Source organism: Spinacia oleracea, chromosome 5 (assembly GCF_020520425.1).
Source record: "Spinacia oleracea cultivar Varoflay chromosome 5, BTI_SOV_V1, whole genome shotgun sequence".
NCBI lineage: Eukaryota > Viridiplantae > Streptophyta > Magnoliopsida > Caryophyllales > Amaranthaceae > Spinacia > Spinacia oleracea.
This window is the reverse complement of record NC_079491.1, coordinates 6,032,627-6,050,721: the sequence shown is the minus strand read 5'-3', so window position 1 is coordinate 6,050,721 and position 18,095 is coordinate 6,032,627. Positions and strand designations below refer to the sequence as shown.

The following is an 18,095-nucleotide window of genomic DNA, read 5'->3' as shown; positions in this document are numbered from 1 at the left end:
AGAATTCTAGGCCTTTGCCACATGATACTTCTATTGTATGTATTTGATTGGCATTGCTCATATCATGGATAGTTTCTTAAATGCAGAAGCCCATTTCTTGATATAAATCGTGTCTAGCTTGGCTTTGCCTTTCTGTTTACTTTGTACATTCTTATTCACCTTTTGTGATGTTTTAGTAAATGAAGTTAAGGAGTTAATGGGCTATGATCGGGTTATGGCGTATGAATCAATTTCTATGAATCTTTAGATATTGCATAAGGAAGAAATAGTTAAATTTGGGAGCTTATTTATGTAGCAAAAATTAGTTCTGACAAGAAGTGTCTGTTTGCTTGATTTTTAACTATTATAAACAAACGTATGTTCAATATTATTGCTGCTAATTAACATCACATTTCTGACCCATTTTGTATTTTCTGTAGCAATTGAAACTTCACCGTCCAAATGAAAAACATGTAGATTGTTGCGGGAAAAATCTGAAACGGTAAAACATGAAAAAATTTGCAGCTACTATAGCCCATGAATTTTATTAATTCTTTGATTTTTAAGAGGCCGAGAAATTCTCTAGGAAACTTAGCACATGATATTGAGTTATTCACTTACGATAGGTCCTCTCTGAAGGATTAGCTTCCATGTATTTCTTACTTTATCTTTTACCACTCTCATGTTTGAATCCTAGAATTGGGCTAACATAACCAATGCTTATATTATAGCAGGGGTTGTAGAGATTGTATCTAATTTTTCTTCACATGAACTTCTTGTACAATTTTTCTTGCATAGTATTTATTATGATTAGCTTATATAATCTATATGCGTGCATATAAGACTAGTAGGCAGATAACAAGAATCTCCCATTGAGAAAGATACAAGAATTGGCTAATCTTTTCGTCCAAAAAAGAAGGCAGTTTTGCCAACGATTAAGGTTTCACAGACTCATTTCTTTCCATTCCAAAACAAGATGCACAGAGACTAATTACAACTGAATAACAGAGTAATTGACAAAATATTGACTCCCTATTGTCGAGTAAGCTCCCATATTTAGGGATTGTCTGATAATCTGGTGTATGTTATAAGGTTCCTATTCTCAATTCTCGGTCAAGCCATGCAATCAAACACTCCAATGCCGCTTAAGAGTTGCGCTCACACCTCCACATCCGGGGTGCTATCTGCACATACAGTTGCAGAAAAGTAAATTATTTTAGCCTCTATCACAAGAGCCAGTTGTTTTGGTGCAGCTCAAAGAAAATACGCAATTGAAAGCCTTTTGTGAGCAATTCAGATCATTATTAAACTTCTAGTTATCGAAACCGGAGGGTGCAAAAAAAAAAAAAGCTTCATAAAATTCCCTTTGTCCCGTTTTTAAGCTGACACAAAAAATGGCACGAAGAATAAGCAGAGAAACAGTTCAGTGGGTGGGTAGGTGTGAGGTGCAACTTCGGAAATTCACTGTAAAGATATGTTTTGAATTTGGGATAGCCACTAGTATTTAACTTAAATCCGGGATGGAGGAAGATTTTGAACCATTAGAACTTAAGGGAAGAGAGCATGTCAATCTCCTTCATGAAGAGGCTTTTGTTTGTTAATGATACAGTCGGACAAGAAACGGAAGGAAGAGCACACAGCCTTGAAAAGAAAGAACAGGTTTCACAATGTCAAAAATCAATATGCTCCCACCTGGAGTAGCAAGTAAAATCCGAGTATTTCACAATCATGCATTGCATTTCACTGCGCTCATTTAGACATAGCTAAAAGAATAAACTATGGACATTTATTACCATTATGTCATCAGACCTCCATTTCTTATAATATCAAGAAGTGGTTCAAGGTTTCTGTCAGAAAACTCCTCCCTGAAATTCCTGAATTAAAAATCATGGACACTCAGCTAGAGGTAGCAGTAATGGAGGTGGGTACATGAGTATATCTCATATTCTCATAAAGTCATAATAATGGAGAACCACTCAATGAAATATGGATATCATGACTCATAAGGATCGATCTCGATATTTTCCCTCTAGCTGATTTTTATGTCTGATGGGCAACGGGATGGTGTTAAAACACTGGATTACTGGAATGACAATTAAGTATGGGAACAAAATTAACGATACATCAAGCATAAGAGTTTAAGACTTACCTTCTGCCATCACTTTCTACATATCGTCCTCAGATTTACTCGGGGTCATAAGGTCCTCGGGATCAGTATCAAAATCATCCTCCCCATTCCAGATGCGAGGTTTTGGTCTTTCATCCTTATCGTCTTCCTCCTGTACCAATACAACCTCACAAATGATCAAAATCAAAACATTTTGGGGACAATACTTAAAAATACCTAAATGAGAAAAATAAAAATCACTGTCAGAGTTGCGGACCTCTTCTTCTGGCGGCTTTGTCACGGAAGGAGTTGTCTGGAATGGAACGCTTGGCGCATGAGGTATTCTAGATAGCTGCTCTAGAAGAATGTTCCTGCAAGTATATGTTCAAAGGGCATGTGTCAAGAACAAAAGACAAAGCCACGTCTATAGTAATCAGAACAAAATTTGCATAAAATTAGTAAATTACTCCATTAAATCAGATAACTTTATTTTGCAATAATCAAACACAGCCCTCGATGCATACTGTAATACCACAGTGAAAAGGCGCAAAAAGACAGTTAACACTAACATCAAATAGGTTAGTTATGAGTCCTTACTCCTTAAGTTGTGCGTCTAGAGTGCACGGGAAGAAAACAAAAGGAAACAAAAAATAACCCAAGTTCCCAAAAGATTAAATTATTGTGATCAGAAAAACGTGGACAATCTCCAATCTACTTCGTAGTTGTTTGGCACAGGAACTTAGTTCCTAGGGAGTAGATACATGTTCATTATTTGATTGGCAATGACATGGTAAGTGCAACTTCCTCGAATATTCTACTTCCCACCAAAAGGAGGAAGTTGCTACCTAGATCCCCTAAAAAGTGGAATTTCCCATGGGAAGTAGAACTCCCTGTATTCTACCAAACAAGTATTAGCATCTCCTAGGAAATAAAACTTCATGGGCATTGCAGCTTCCTGGAAAGTAATACATCTGATTGACATAACCCAGAGTTCACACCACCACACCACACCTCCAACATTTATGTAATAATCGACAAAAAAAAAAACTAAATAGATTTCACCACATGATCTCTTTACCTAGGTAATACACCCCCCCCCCCCCCCCCCCCCCCCGTTTTCTTTTGATGTACCCGTCTAATGTAAACTCTTGTTTTTAGGAGAAGTGAGTGGGTGTACGAAAGATGGAGAAAGTAAGAGAGTGGATGGAAAGGTGTAAATATTGTGGGGGTAAGGGGATAAGACTGTAAAATGTGTTTTCCAAAAAAAGAATAAGGTTCAAGTGGGTGCATTGAATAAAAACACCTCGAAATGGAAAGTGGGTACGTCATAAAAAAAACAAAAAAAAACAGAGGTAGTAGATCTTTTGAAGCATCCAGCTCTGTTAAGTTCACTTACCACTAAACTATACCCAAACTAGAAATAGACCAGTAAGAAACAAAAAAGACACAAACTCCGATTACCCACACCTGTACTACTCATCTGGGCACATATAGTGCAGCTTAGTACTACTTGTTTACCGTTATGCCACATACATAAAGCCAAACTTAAATCTTTGAGATCAAACTTCTCTCACGTATTCAAAATAAGAAGAGATAGCATTCACCTAACTAGCACCAAAACCTAAGCATATAAGGAGATTGACATCACCTTCAAACTGCAATAATTCTTTTCCAGACAAAGTACTCAAATAAGATGTAAGCCCTCTTGTACAAGGTGGAAGAAATAAAATAAAAAAAGGAAAAATACCAAAAGTCACTATGCACAGCTCATTACAACAGAGTGGATGACTCTTTAGGAATCATCCTCAACAAGAAAGGAGATATAAACTGATTAACCAGAAGGAGTGACATGAAAACCCAGCACAGACCTCTGATAGAATCTAGCAAGATAAGCATATCAATTACAAACTGAAAGCTCTGTACCGGCTAATAGCATGAACAGATTGATTTCTTGGAAAAAATAGACTCAAAATGTCCGTTACATAAAATAAAAAAAGAAATTTGTAACTAGAATCCATCAAGTGAAATGAAATTACCGAATTTTCTCCATATCTTTAGGTGAATTCAGGTTTTCCATGTTACTAGGCTCAACATGAAGAACGTAATCTGGGCCAAAATACTCATAATACTCATTGTAAGGCAATTTGTTATCAGGTTCTACACCAACTGCAACTGCCGTCTGCAAATGAACAAAGAAACTCGTATTAACAGTAGATAACTAGAAGTTTCCACAAGTACAAACCAGAAACACACACATACACAGAGACAGACATATATATAGAGAGAGAAAGAGAGAAAGAGAGAAACCTCATAGCACCAACAACGAGCTACATTTCGAATAGTGTACCCTCCTCCACCCAGCACCATTAATGGGACATTAAACGATCTTAGAAATCGCAAGCAATCAGCATGACCTTTCACAGACAAGTTGAAACAGCCAAGCCTGTCACCAGAAAGTGAATCCGCTCCACATTGTAGGACAACTGCATCTGGCTGGTAAACATCCATTACTTTTTGAATAATTGGCCTGAAGAGACCTCTGAAGCTGTCGTCGTCTATTCCATCATTCAATGGAACGTTTAGAGAGTAATGCTTCCCAGAATTAGCTCCAATGTCTTTAATGTGTCCAGTTCCAGGAAAGAAGTCCCCAAACTTGTGAAAAGAAACAGTCATAACTCTGTCAGTGGTGTAGAAGGCTTCTTCAACACCATCCCCATGATGCACGTCAATATCAATGTATAGTACACGCTGCATAAAGAAAGGGTACGGTCAACAGACAAGAAAAATGGAGCAGAAAGCAACCCTTGAAAGTTGTAATCCACAATGAGGGGAAGGGGAGAATACACAAGCAAAGAGTCAAGATTTAATTAATAGTGACTCTGAAGAAACCAATGTAAAGCCCATCAGAACCAGAGGGACAGGGCAATCAAAAGACATATGTGAATTTTGTGAAATCACAAATGCAGGGAGGACTGGGTGATTAATCAGCAAAGAACAATTAAAAATACCGCACAGCTCGACCAAAATCTGTAAGGTAAGAGAGCTAGCTAAATAGCTGAGCAAGTAACTCAGTAAGACATCATCGTCGAATGCAAAGACTAAACTCTAGAGCAGTTGTGATCTTGTGCAGCTAACAAAAAATCCCTCTGACAAAAATCAAGTGAGTGGGAAGTTAACTTTTTTATAAAAATTATATTGACCAATTAGATTAGAGAGGTGTTTTGCAATAACATCAGCATAAAAGCTCCAACAATTCATTTTCCATAATTTATTTCCATTTTCCTTCCCATTTTGTCTCTTAAAATAGTAAGCTAAACACTTAATCTGCAATTTCTCGAGGGTCTCTACCTTTGAATAAGACTGACAGCAGAAAGAGGTTTGTATTTCAATTTTTCAACAGAAAAGATAAATTACCAACTCAATCTTGATGCACAATGCCGCAATCAACTAAGTCTAAGTCCCAACTAGCACCACCAAATCAAATACTATTCATTAATTAATGGAATGCATCAGAGCAACTTTCCCCAAATATAGCACTCTCTACTCTCTACTATTTATCTAGGTGATTTCTTCCTCATTCCTTCATACCCAAACTTGAACAGAAAGCTCTGTTATATTAGCGCCAGTAAAACATGTAGGTCCAAGGTCAGGCCTCTGTCTAGAATCTATTACCTAATGCAAACACATATGAATCATCAAAATCAGAAGGAAAACAAAAAAAAACAAGGCAGAGAGCACATACCCTATGATTTTTCAGCAGCTTAATATCCAAAACTATATCATTCATATAGAGAAGCAAATATCATCCTAACACGAAATCCACATCACTTAAAGAAGTAATTGAAATTAATATGTAACTTTTAGTCCAATGACAATGTCCATGACAATGCTAACTCCATTCCCAAAGTGTGCTCTTCTTCACAAATCTCAAATTCTCAAAACAACCTCCTAAAGTGGTAATGGTTATGATGAAAAATTAGAAGAAATGAGATACTTGGGGTGACAAGCATTTACCATGGATATTGACAATTTCACATTGAACTTTCTACTAAATTACCTATACATTCACTATCAATACTTCCTATCAAACATGCCGTAAGAGCATTAGACGAAACAAGTCTTTTCACTCTCCTGTCCACACTGACACTGTCTCAAACAGTTCACATACTCAATTAGCACTACAATCACAAACCTAAACCCCAAGAAGTCACCAATAGAGCATTAGAGCCAGCTCTGTGACACTACACAAATCAAGTCAAACCCCCATACTAATAAAACCAGAATCAAAAGCTAAATATGTCACAAAATTCAACATAACCACCCCAAAAAAAGGAATTAGGTCCAAAGCAGGATACATAATGAATTAATGAAATATACAATCATATGATCAAAGAAACACCTAAAAATGCAAATTAATTCAAAAACAATTTAAAGAAGACAAAAGAAAGAAAGAAAGAAAGAAAGAAAGAAAGAAAGAGAGAGTTGAAAAGGGCAGAATCGATACCTTATGATACTTAAGAAGCTCAAGAATCCCAAGAACAATATCATTAACATAACAAAACCCAGAAGCCTCGGATTTCTTAGCATGATGCAAACCCCCAGCCCAATTAATCGCAATATCCGAATCCTGTAGATTCAGCTTCACAGCAGCCCCAATGGACCCACCAGCAGAAGCCTGACAAAATGAGAAAAGCCCAGGAAATACAGGACAATCATCTCCGACATTGAACCTCTTCAAGTGTCTTGAGTGAGAGTGGTCGAGGGTGGAAGAAGCGGAGGAGGCGGAGGTGAGAGAACCGCAGAGTTCAGGGGAAACGGAGGAGAGGAAGTCGACATAGTCGTCAGAATGGAAGCCGCGAATGTCGGTTGCTTCGGCGGGGAAAGGACGGCTGATTTCCATACGACGGTGGAGAGAGTAGTGGACTATGAGGTTGTGCGCCATACGGATGCGGTGGGGCTTCATGGGGTGGCCTTGGCCGTAGTAGTAATCGCCGATTGTGGGTTCGTAGAAGTAGGACACTCGTCGTTGTTTTGCGTCTGTTGTCGAGGGGGATGGAAGTGACGCGCCACCGTATATGGCGGGATCTTCCATTGTTGTTGAGTTGGGGCTTGAGTTTTTGCGTTTCTTGTGAGTTGTGAGTGAGGGAAGAAGGGGGATTTAGGACAACTAGCACGCTGTTAAAAGGTGGACTGGTGGAGTCGCGGAGAAAATGATATTCGTAGTTCTAACTTTGTCCGAGCAAAATGTATACTCCATAGCAGAGGTGATCAAAATTTGGATCGGGTTGAATTTTAAGATAAAAATTCATGTCCAAATTCATAAATTTGATGCGAGTTGAAGTGGGCTTTTTGATTTGGGCTCGGATTTTGGTCTTAAATGCATAATTTATGTTACCTAAACTCGCACTTTTCGTGTCGGGTCGGGACAATGGGTCGGGATATAGATGATCAGGTCTACTCCGTAGTGAATTAACAATTAATCTTATGTTTAAGAACTAGATAAAGGTATCTTTGGAGAAATGTAGTTTGTATATTCCGGTGCACAATGTTCACCGTGCATCCTGTTTTTAAATGAATATATGTAGTTCAAAAATTTAAATTCAAAAAAACATATCATTTATACTCAAATTACATATATGAACCTATATTTCAAATTCAAATAAGGCAAATTTGTTAAAAAGGACCTTTTATAACCCAAATTTTGCGAGAAAGGACCTTATATAATTTTTTTTGTGAAAACATACCTTAATGTAAATTTTTTTGCGAGAAAGGACCTTATATAATTTTTTTTTGTGAAATCACACCTTAATGTAATTTTTTTTTGCGAAAGACAACCAAAAATAAATTTCCGGCATTGACTGAGCTTTTTCGGCCATTGCCTTGCACGTGAGAAGCACGCGTGGCTTTATTTTGCTAATCACACCCAATTTTCCTCCAAAATTCTAAGCTTTAAAACTTAAAGTTGAAAAAAAAATCGAAATAAAATCAAGCTTGAAAATTCAAGACTCGGGAAAATCAATGTCTTTAGCCAACGTAAGCCACACGTGCTGCTCACGTGCAAGTAAATGGCCGGAAAAGCTAAATCAATGCCGGAAACTTCCCTTAGGTCCTTTCTCGCAAAAAAAATTACTTTAAGGTGTGTTCTCACAAAAAAAATTATATAAGGTCCTTTCTCGCAAAATTTGAGTTATAAAAGGTCCTTTTTGGCAAATTTTCCTTCAAATAACATATAGTAAAATATTTCACTTGCACACATACATTGAAATCCTAATTCATGTTTATTAGGTGCTCAATGAGTGTGAGTAATTCAAAATGCGGTCAATCCTATGGCTGTTTAGAGGACTTTGTATTGCGGGTATCTCTTGCACATATCACTGGAATATGCTCCTATACAACGTTTTTGGATAAATGGTCTAACTATTTGTCGAAAACGCGATGATGATTTGTATTCGAAACTTCGACAAATATTATGTTCTCGCATAGTTTTTTATTAAGAAACCAATTTTACGGCACTAATAAACTCCAAAAACTTAACTAGAGATAATCTCACCCCATGTAAAATGATAACCCTCAAATAATGTAAGAGTAGTTTTATTGAAATTAGCAAAAAAAATCATAAATTAATTAAAGAGAAAGAGTTGAAAATTGGCAAATTTACGGTAAGAAGACCTTGATTTTTGTACATTTTATCGAGCAAGTGGAAGGGGTAGAGAGGAGGCGGTTGAATATATACATGTACCGTGATTTGATTTTATATTTCTAAAACCTAATATTGTATACAAACATAATTATGAAAATCCAAAATCATACAACATGTTTGATTCCCGTTTTTATCGCATTTCAAATTTATCTTTTAACGTAAACTAAAAACAATAATATGAAGGGGGGGAAAGTAGTTGATCACTTTTTTGCTTTCATTTAAAATTAACATAACTAACATAAATATAAGCAATTTCAAGAGTGGAAAATAGACAATAATATCAAACAAGTCCGTAATTTTCAACTTTTTTTCGTACTTAATTTTTTTTAAATAAATATGATTACTAGGAGTATAAAATAATACTCCGTAATGAATATTTATGAAACTCTTTCCAAAATAAGCATGATTAGTTTCCTTGTTTGGATTGAGCGTGACAAAAACAATAATGAAAATTACGACTCTTTCTAAAATGAGCATGATTAGGTTCCATGTGTTCATTTGCTAAGGACAAGAAAGATAATGAAAATTGTGTCTCTCTTTCCAAAACAATCATGAATAGTTACACTGTTTCTTTGGTTTTGACAAGGGCGGTGATGAAGACTATGGTGCTTTTTCGAAACTTATCATGATTAGTTTTCATGTTTGATTGCTCATGACAATAACTATAACAAATATTTACATAAGAACATTTTATTGTATTCACTCAAATGAAAATCTCCATGGTTCTAGAAAATATAGTGAAATTCTAGTATCCTATCTTTCGAATTGGATATCAATATCATACCATATTTTGGAGGTCTCGGATATTGGGATACTTGTGTACAAAACTAGTTTTAGCTTCATCCCTTCACGACGGTAACATGTTTGAAATATACAGAGTAGTGGTTTAACTCATAAATGCTTTCACCACTTCATCCTTGTGGTTAAAAATTGAACATCTGCATTATACTTGTAAGAATTATGAAGAAACACACATTAGTTGTACTAAAAATTTTCACTTCACACAATTTCGTAGGAGATATACCACAATTAGATTTGTCAATTCGGTAAAGAGTCGTGTTTGTATTTCAAAAGGTCTTGTGCGCACAAAGTGTACAATAAATTTATTGTACACTAAGATAACTTTAACCTTTTTTTTGTAACTTTAACCTAGTTTTGATTAATTTTTATAATAGTAAAAAAATTGATAGATAAATATTTTAAAGGGATAAATGATTAATTTTATACATTATTAGTTATTTTGAAGAAATAAGTTTTACTAAAATGAAAAAATTTATCACTGAAAAATATATAACTTTTACATATATATGCTTAACTTTTAAGCATTTTTATTTAACTTTTACTCTGGTGTACAATATTTATTGTACACCCATTGTAAATAAGAATTTGTGTTATGTTAGGTTATTTTCAAATATAATTAAATCTAGTTAGTCTTATTTCAGTCTATTGTAAGTATGGAGTATTGTATGGTACGGATTACGGAAGTGTACAACTTTCATATTCTTTCCTTATCTTGCTCACAAACGCGCATAATTTTTCAGTTCGGCAGCCCAAGCAATCAGAAAGTCTGAATGGGAGTGTCCTACCGCCCTCCGCCGTACCGAATCGCCCTCTTCGCCGACGGCGAATTTGTCGATCTTCATGATTTTTCAGGTATTCTCTGCTCTAATTACCATTATTGTGATTTGAATCTATCCTTGACAATTATTAATGTCATTTATTTTGAAATTGTTGCATATGCCATTTCTTAAGTTGTAGATTCGTTTGCTTTTGATTTGATTGTTTTCAATTTGTTGATAAATTGTTTGTTATTTAATCCTTGCTTAGCAATTAGTAAGAACTGGTACCAGGTCAATGATCATCAAATTCATGACCTAGAAATAAATCAATTAGGCTAATGCCATTATTTGCAGCATAGTATTTAGTAAGATAATCGTAATTGTAAGGGCCTATGTAAATTTGGTTGCGATCACGAAGTAGTCTGAGAAATTTTGATGGTTTTTGCTTAAAGCTTTGGGGTTGAATTTCGTCATTGTATCAGCAAAAAGAGATAATTTAGTCTATATTCTGCCGTTGCAATGCGTGCAATGCACTTTGGTCGTGGATTTATTAGACATTCAGACACCACTTCATGTGTAAGTTAGAACTCATGGAGAATCTCATTTTTAGGATCTTCATTCTAAAATATAGTACTGGGGTGGGGGTTGGGTCCGGTAAACGGTGCTTTACTGATTGTTGTGAGTTGCATTTTCTAGACTAGTGGACAACATTTAGGTAAACCTCGCTATTCTCAGGTGGCTTTGTTTGTTTTTAGGTTAAATTTTAAGTGTCCGTTACTCCGGTTTCTTTATTCTACCTGTGTTCTGAAAGTTAACTGGTTTACTTTGTTTGGATTGAAGTGGTTAAGTAACAGAGCTGTAGTTTATTCAGGATATCATCTGCATTAGCTTGCAGGTTCGAGTTTTAGTTGTCAACTTTTGTTCATCCATTACTAAGATTAGTAAACTTGCATCTTATGTTCTTATACATACTGAGGGAGATTCTGGAATCTGGATTAACATGGTATCAGGCTGCTCTTGTTCGGCCATCATGTAGGAGCTGCAAGCGTACAAGACATGTTGTTTAGGGAAATTAGGGAATCCAGAAAGAGATAGTACTATAGCAGTTTGTTTGGATGAGGGAATTTGGAGGTAGAATGAGAGATTCATTTTGGATGTAGAATGAGGAGCGGGAAAGGAATTGCAGGCATCATATTCTTCTACCCTTGGAAATATTAGGAAGGAAAATGCAAGCCTACTCCTTTCCTTGCCACCCCTCACCTTCCTTCCCCATTCCCTCTCTTTCCCTCCCATCCTTTTCTCTCCATAACTGGCAACTGCTAACCGAAAACACTGTTAAGGTTTCCCATGTCTTCCTTCTGGTAGGAAGCAGTCTTTACATCCGTGTTCTTTGATTTTCTTTGGTATTGTGTTCTTCCCCAATACCATCCATAAAAGTTTTTCAAGAATAGTTACTGTATCATTGGGGCATCTTCTCTGTGTGGAAAATTGGAAATCCTGGCAAGCTACATTAAGAGCAGCAGTGGCCGATGGTACTTTGCATATTATGTAAAGGAATATTTACTTTAGTGCAGGACAACATTGAACTGCATGATGACTGTATGTTTTTGAGTTAACTGAGTTAAATGTCCGGGTTCATGGGCGGGTGCCATAATTCATCAAATGGTAGCATTGTCGTAGTACTGCCTCAAAGTAGCAGTTGCTGGCATACAGTTAACTGCTTTATGTCCAACTAGCTGGCTTAGGGTTGAGAATTTAGGGATTTTCCCCCCCTTTTATGTGGTTTATGACAATTATTTTTATATGCAACTTTTGAGGTTTCATGCTGTCTGCTTGTTAATCGCCTGTAGCCAATTGTAGTTGCTTGCACACACATTGAGATCATTGTATGTGATGTCAAAGTAAACAATCGTGATATATGTACCAGTTTATGGCTACTTGATTTTACGAAGAACTGTTGGAGAGACTATAGGTTCCTGGATGATAACTGGAGGAGGGGGGGGGGGACTGGGAACTGGGGACCTTGATAATAGTTTCTGGTAAGAGTTCGTCACAGTTCAATAATATAGCCTGGCTACTTTTACTTTAAGATTTTCTCCTAGTGGAGAAATCCTTCATAATTATTTATTGTAAGTGGAGAAATGGAAAAAGACAAAGGTCAGGAACTGATGATCCTTCAATAGACAAGTTCTGTGTGATGAAGCATAGAGATACCGTCTTCCTATCATAATATAAGGCATTATGGCTATTACAAACAAGCTGAGTCCTCAAAATTTTATAAGTTAAGGTCAACATTTATTAAATTGCGCCTCTTGAACTTATGTGAAAGGGTGGTCATGAGACAGAGGATGGTAAGATTGAAATTTTGCTTTACATACTGCATTTTTCTTTTTTAAACGACTTTGAGAAACTTTAATAGGCTATATGTTGCGAAACAGAGGGTAAGTCAATGTCGGATGCCCTCTAATATTGATTGTAGAATATCATCATGGGTTTATACTTTCTAGTTAGATATGATACTGTTACTCTAATGAATTTTTTATGTTCTTTGAGTACTCACCTGCAAGTTGCCTAACTATTTTTCTCAATGCCACTCTTTATAAGAGTTTGGTTTTCCAATCATTGAGAATCCAAATTCTTAGGTTCCCTTGGAAGCTCAGTTTGGTCACCGCTCTAATGAGGCACAAGTATTGATTCATTAGCTCTTGATCAAAAGTGAGTGAGTTGGTTGTTGCAAGTCTTGCAACGGGAAAATTGATCTCAATGTGTCACTTCCTCGTGGATGCTATTGTCAGAGGAATGAAGATTCACTTTCATGATTGTAACCATTCAGGTATTTGTCTTCGCTTCAAAACTCCACATTTAGATTATTGACTAGTTTGAGATATATCAAGAAACCCTCCAGGGATTAGTCTTCACTTCAAAGTTTCACATTTAGATTGTTGACTAATACGAGCTAGATATGGATATACCATACTCCCTTGTTTTAATGAACTACATGCACTTTATCCTCCACCCTGGTGGGTGGTTGAGGAAGCAAATGATTATTATGATTCTGAGGGACAAGAGTGGTTGACCATGGATAGGTAGAGAAAATCAATTACTAGTGTATCTGATGTTCATCGAAAAAATAGTCTGTGATGAATCAGATTAACCCACCTAAATGCTGACTTATGAGAGGCGCAAGAACAAGGGGAAATCATGAAAGGTGCTCAAGACAATTAAGGGAATATTAGCTAGCAGCAAGTGTCAGGACCTTGTTAGCAATCTGGGGAGGTGAGGTGCATGTTTGGGGTATGCAAAAAGTGAGAGCTTGGGAGAGACGTTATCCTTCCGAATGCTCATCATTTTGTACCCTTTATTTACAGTATATCTGTCAAAAATCTTCCTTCTATTTTCTTTATTTTCTATATTGCCTTCTTTTCTTTTTCCTGTCAATTTCTCTAAACTTACTTTGTTGAGATCATCACAGTCATTGTTAGAGATAGAGAAATCAAATAGGTGACAACAGCCAGTCTGGCTGGTCGATCAGCAGTAGTGTGAAGGTTTGGAAAGGGGTGAGTCGTGACTCGTGAGAGTATTTGGAGATAGCAGGTGATTGAATCTAAAATAAGAGGCTATTTGGCCAAACTCGTAGAGCAACATCCAAAGGTGAGAAACAGAAACTTGGCTAAACATGGGTCTTAGTAGTAGAAATTCTGAAATTGACTCCCAAGAAGCCCAAAATAGCTTTTATAGGGCCCAACACTGTATAAAAAAGCGCAAAACGCACTAAAGCGATATGAGTTCTAGTCCTAAGCGCAAGCGCAAGGCGCGCGCGCTTCATCGAAGTGAAGCACACTTTTTAAGAATTAAAGTCTTTTTACTATTATGCATATATGTCTTACTAAAATAACCACACAAATATATAAACATCAAATTTGTTTCCAAAAATATATTACTCTTTGTTTTAACAAAAATAAAGCATATAACAAAGAGCTAGGGCCGACTGTTGTGACTGTTGTCTTCTTGTTTTCTTCTTTTTCCTTTTCTTTTGGACTCGTCCCACATTCTATTGTTAAGGATTAATAGGGTGTGGTCCAAAGCACAATAACAACATATAAAAAAAGCTTTCAACGTGAAGTAATAATAAAAAAAAGAATTTCAGTGAACTGCCAAAAAGCGCGCCTTTTGCGCTTTGCGTGCTTCATGCGCTTAAGAGCGCTTCGGCGCGCTTTATCACAAACGCTTCGCTCAGACCTAATCAAGCGCTTTGCCCTAGAGCTTCGCGCTTAAGCGCGCTTTTTTAAACACTGGGCCAGAAACAGAAGCTTCAAATTGAAGCTTCACATTGTAGTTTCTCGGTGAGCACTTGCCTAGTTGCCTGCATTTAATGAAATTTTTAGTGGACCATATTGCCCATGATAAAAGAAAGAATAACTCATATGTCCCACCCTAGTATAGCCATTTCTACTCCCACCTTCACCTTCACGTCAGGACAAAGTCTACAATAATGCCCAACTCATGATCCTTCCTTCTTTCCTCAAATCTCATTACTCTTTTTCTTTCCTCAATAAAACCCTGAGTTCTCTCACCATTCGAAACTCATCATGTGAATTAAAAAAACATTTATGGAACATCTCCATTGGCATAACCACGGTGCAGCAATCACCTCCCCCTGTTTGGTTCTCCGGTGAACTCAACGTGGACAAGATCAGGCAGTGGTCCGAGTAACAAATAACAATTGGGTGGCTGTTTTCCTCTTCAGTCTTTGCTGCTTTATCCACTTACCAATTCCTTTCCTTTCTTTTTGGGGATTTTGTTGGTACTCAATTCAATTTGGTTGTTATCTGAAACTCTGATTTGAGTTCTTATGAGCTATAGACCTTCTAGACTTCTAGTAATTAAGTTGGGGTATTTTTTGTCAAAAATAAAAAATAAAAAATTGAAGTTGTGAAGTCGTTTGGCAGTGGTTAGAATTTTGCGGGTTGGTAGTGTCGTAGTGAATTGTTGATGATCGGAAGGCTATGGTGAATTGGTGATGATACCAAACTTGATACATCAAAACAAATTTTCATAAACAATGATTGTATGTTATGGAAAAGATAATAAAATGTCTAATAAATGCTACTAATTTTTAGAAACTCTTATACTTGTTTATAGGAAATTGAACACTCATTATATAGAAACAAATCTATAATTGTAATAATTGAGCCAACATTGTAAAGTTGTTTCTATTTCTTAGAATTATTTCTGAAATTGTGTGGCAAAGTTTCTGAAAACTACTTATGGGAAATAGAAGTTGTTTCTTAGAAGCGTGTTCGAATAGACCTTAAATATGTTATAGTCTTTTCTCGCCTTATTTTACTAATTTTAGGAAAAATAAGTTCAGATTAAGGTGCCTTCTATTCCCCTGATTTTCACTTATTCTGAACTTATTTGAACTTTTCAAAAACTTATTTTAATTATAAATTGTACTTGGCTAACCCTTATTTCTCCTGAACTTATCTGAATTTATATGTACTTACTAAACTTATATTAACTTATTTTTCCTAAAACAAGGGAAAATAAGGTGAGGAGAACAAAGCCTTAGTTAAGACTAGAGCTTATTGCCGTTTTGGGCCAATAAGTTCAGATAAGTTAAGTTCAAGGCCAATAAAGGCTACCAAATTTCATCAAAATTAAAATAGATTCTAGTAAGTTCAGATTTTAAGTTCAGGGTTAAAAAGTAAAGATCCTGGCTAATAAGTTCAGTTTAAGTAGCAAGCAGGTGAAGATAAATGCACCCTAAATTTGTCTATGTTTACTTTTCACAAACTTAAATAGTGTTATTGTTGAGTTGAATTTGTTGGGAAGGATGACTAGGTATTTGTTGTTGGGAAGGATGACTAGGTATTTGTTGATCGGAGAGGAAAATAATTCAGAACAATCCATAAAGGTGGGAAAACATTGAGATTAAAGGTTGTACTGAAAAGTTTAAAGTTCTATGGTAAATTGGACCACCCTTGGTAAAAGAGAGTTATCCCTCAACTGACTCTTCTAAACGTGGCCGTTTCACTTGAACTCCTTCGTGTTTCGAAAACAACTCTCTATGCACCTCTAGTGACTCTATTGTCCCTATTGAAAATGACCAGTGCATGAATGAAACATCAAACATGCTATGAAGCTTTGAAAGAAGTTGTTACATTTAGTCATTTGGAGTTTTCAGAGAAGGTGAAATGCTTTTTTTCATCCAGTAGCAATTGAACCTGGGTAGCTTATTGCCGTTGTTTAACTCCTGTCAGCTCAAAATACTGCTTCAAATAATTTTGCTTCATAACTTTTCATGACAGATGACTGAGGATAATTCCCTTGTCATATCTCATATGGATCCCACACCTACAAAAGCATATTCAGGGAATGCAAGTATGCAACTGGCAGGTAGATAATGTTGCGCCTGCTTTTATGTTTTGTAGCTATGTTGCTGCACTTTTTCTTTTCTTGTGATAAGAAGTCTTATCCTGATGTTTTTTCAGTTTTTGTCTCGCCACTAAGATACATGGAGAGTTTTGCAATCCTCTCATTTTGTGGTATCCCAACTCCCAAGAATATGCATTATGAAGAAGGTAAATGAAGTATACTTATTTGAATTTGACAATGAAGGCCACCCACATTTTCTTAAACAAGGGATCAAACCTATGTGTCCGATGGATACCTAAACTGGTCCAGACTGATGCGGATGAAAACATTCAATGTATGAACTCAACCTATGTGAAATATTCTGCATTGTAGTGCAAACCAATCGCCAATCCAGTTTCCCCGAGCCTTTTCTTGTTTGTCCTTGGAACAGAATATTGTTAAATTGCAGCAGTGAATTTGTCATTCCCTCTAACTGAGAAGAATTCGGCTAAAACATGTGATTTTGGTCTGTTGTATAAATGATATCCTAAGGGACAATAATTTCATAGTTTTTTCAAGGTCTCTTCCATTGTTAAAGTCTTACTTTGAACTTTGAAGTCTTACATACGAGGTCTAGATTTGAATTTTGTGAATTACTAATTCAATTTCTGCATCGGGATTGGACTTTGGAAGTTAACCTTCAGTTTAGTTCTTTCCTGGATCATATTTACCAAGATTGTTCTGAAAAACTGATGGAACAATTGGTTAGGGATGTGTTCTTTGCTTGAAAAGCACTGTGGTGGTTTGTCAGTGCATAGAGAGGTACTCACTCTGAAACAGACATGATTTTGTGTGTGTTCGGTGGTTTGTGCTGTCAGGCAACTGAAGATAAACAGGTGAAGCTCGTTTTTTTTCTTTTTTAAAAAAAATTGACAACGAGACGAAGCTTTTTTTTGTTAGTTTTCAGAGGCAGAGATGGGATGCTCTTATGGCCTGTTTGGATATAGGTATTTCATTTCAAATGATGGAATTGAGCCAAATTCAGTGTTTGGGAATGCGAATCATTTGGAATTGGATTTGACCCATTTCCACACACTTGTTAAAAACCGCCTAAAATGAGAATTTCAATTTTTTTTTTAAAAATCATGTCATTTCAAATACCAACAATTGTTGTCCTTCTTGCTTCCTCTGCCCAAGCCTCTAAAATCTGACAACTGACGTCTCCAGCTCCTCTTTGGCTCGATCAGCTGCATATGCGATATCTACTCCGACCATTTGATTCAAAACAATGCTCGACACAACTTCTAAATACTCCGTAGGATCTTCTATTTGATTCATGTGTTCTTCCATTGCAGATTTTACTTCTCCATTTTTTCCTCTCTTTAATAAATAA

At 36.3% G+C, this 18,095-nt stretch overlaps 1 protein-coding gene and 1 long non-coding RNA gene across 2 annotated transcripts; one reads left to right on the top strand and one right to left on the bottom strand.

The window, feature by feature from the left end:
- Positions 1–827: 827 nt before the first annotated feature.
- Positions 828–7,315, bottom strand: LOC110792549 (histone deacetylase 6). The gene is made up of 6 exons (XM_021997368.2): positions 6,591–7,315; positions 4,394–4,834; positions 4,123–4,265; positions 2,364–2,457; positions 2,129–2,258; positions 828–1,163 (listed from the first exon to the last, which is right to left on the bottom strand). The coding sequence occupies exons 1-5, from the start codon at positions 7,176–7,178 to the stop codon at positions 2,145–2,147; spliced, it is 1,380 nt and encodes a 459-aa protein (XP_021853060.1). The 5' UTR covers positions 7,179–7,315; the 3' UTR covers positions 828–1,163; positions 2,129–2,144.
- Positions 7,316–10,254: 2,939 nt separating this feature from the next.
- LOC110792550 (uncharacterized) lies at positions 10,255–17,284 on the top strand. The gene is made up of 4 exons (XR_002534454.2): positions 10,255–10,439; positions 12,950–13,178; positions 16,657–16,744; positions 16,840–17,284. It is a non-coding gene; the product is annotated as an uncharacterized lncRNA (long non-coding RNA).
- Positions 17,285–18,095: the final 811 nt, after the last annotated feature.

Excerpts from the sequence above, each read along its gene's own strand:
- LOC110792549 (XM_021997368.2), bottom strand. The coding sequence starts at position 7,178 with ATGGAAGATCCCGCCATATACGGTGGCGCGTCACTTCCATCCCCCTCG. Across the intron at positions 4,835-6,590 it reads AGCTTCTTAAGTATCATAAG|CGTGTACTATACATTGATAT; the intron begins GTATCGATTCTG and ends TTCTTTATGCAG. Across the intron at positions 4,266-4,393 it reads CTCGTTGTTGGTGCTATGAG|ACGGCAGTTGCAGTTGGTGT; the intron begins GTTTCTCTCTTT and ends GTTCATTTGCAG.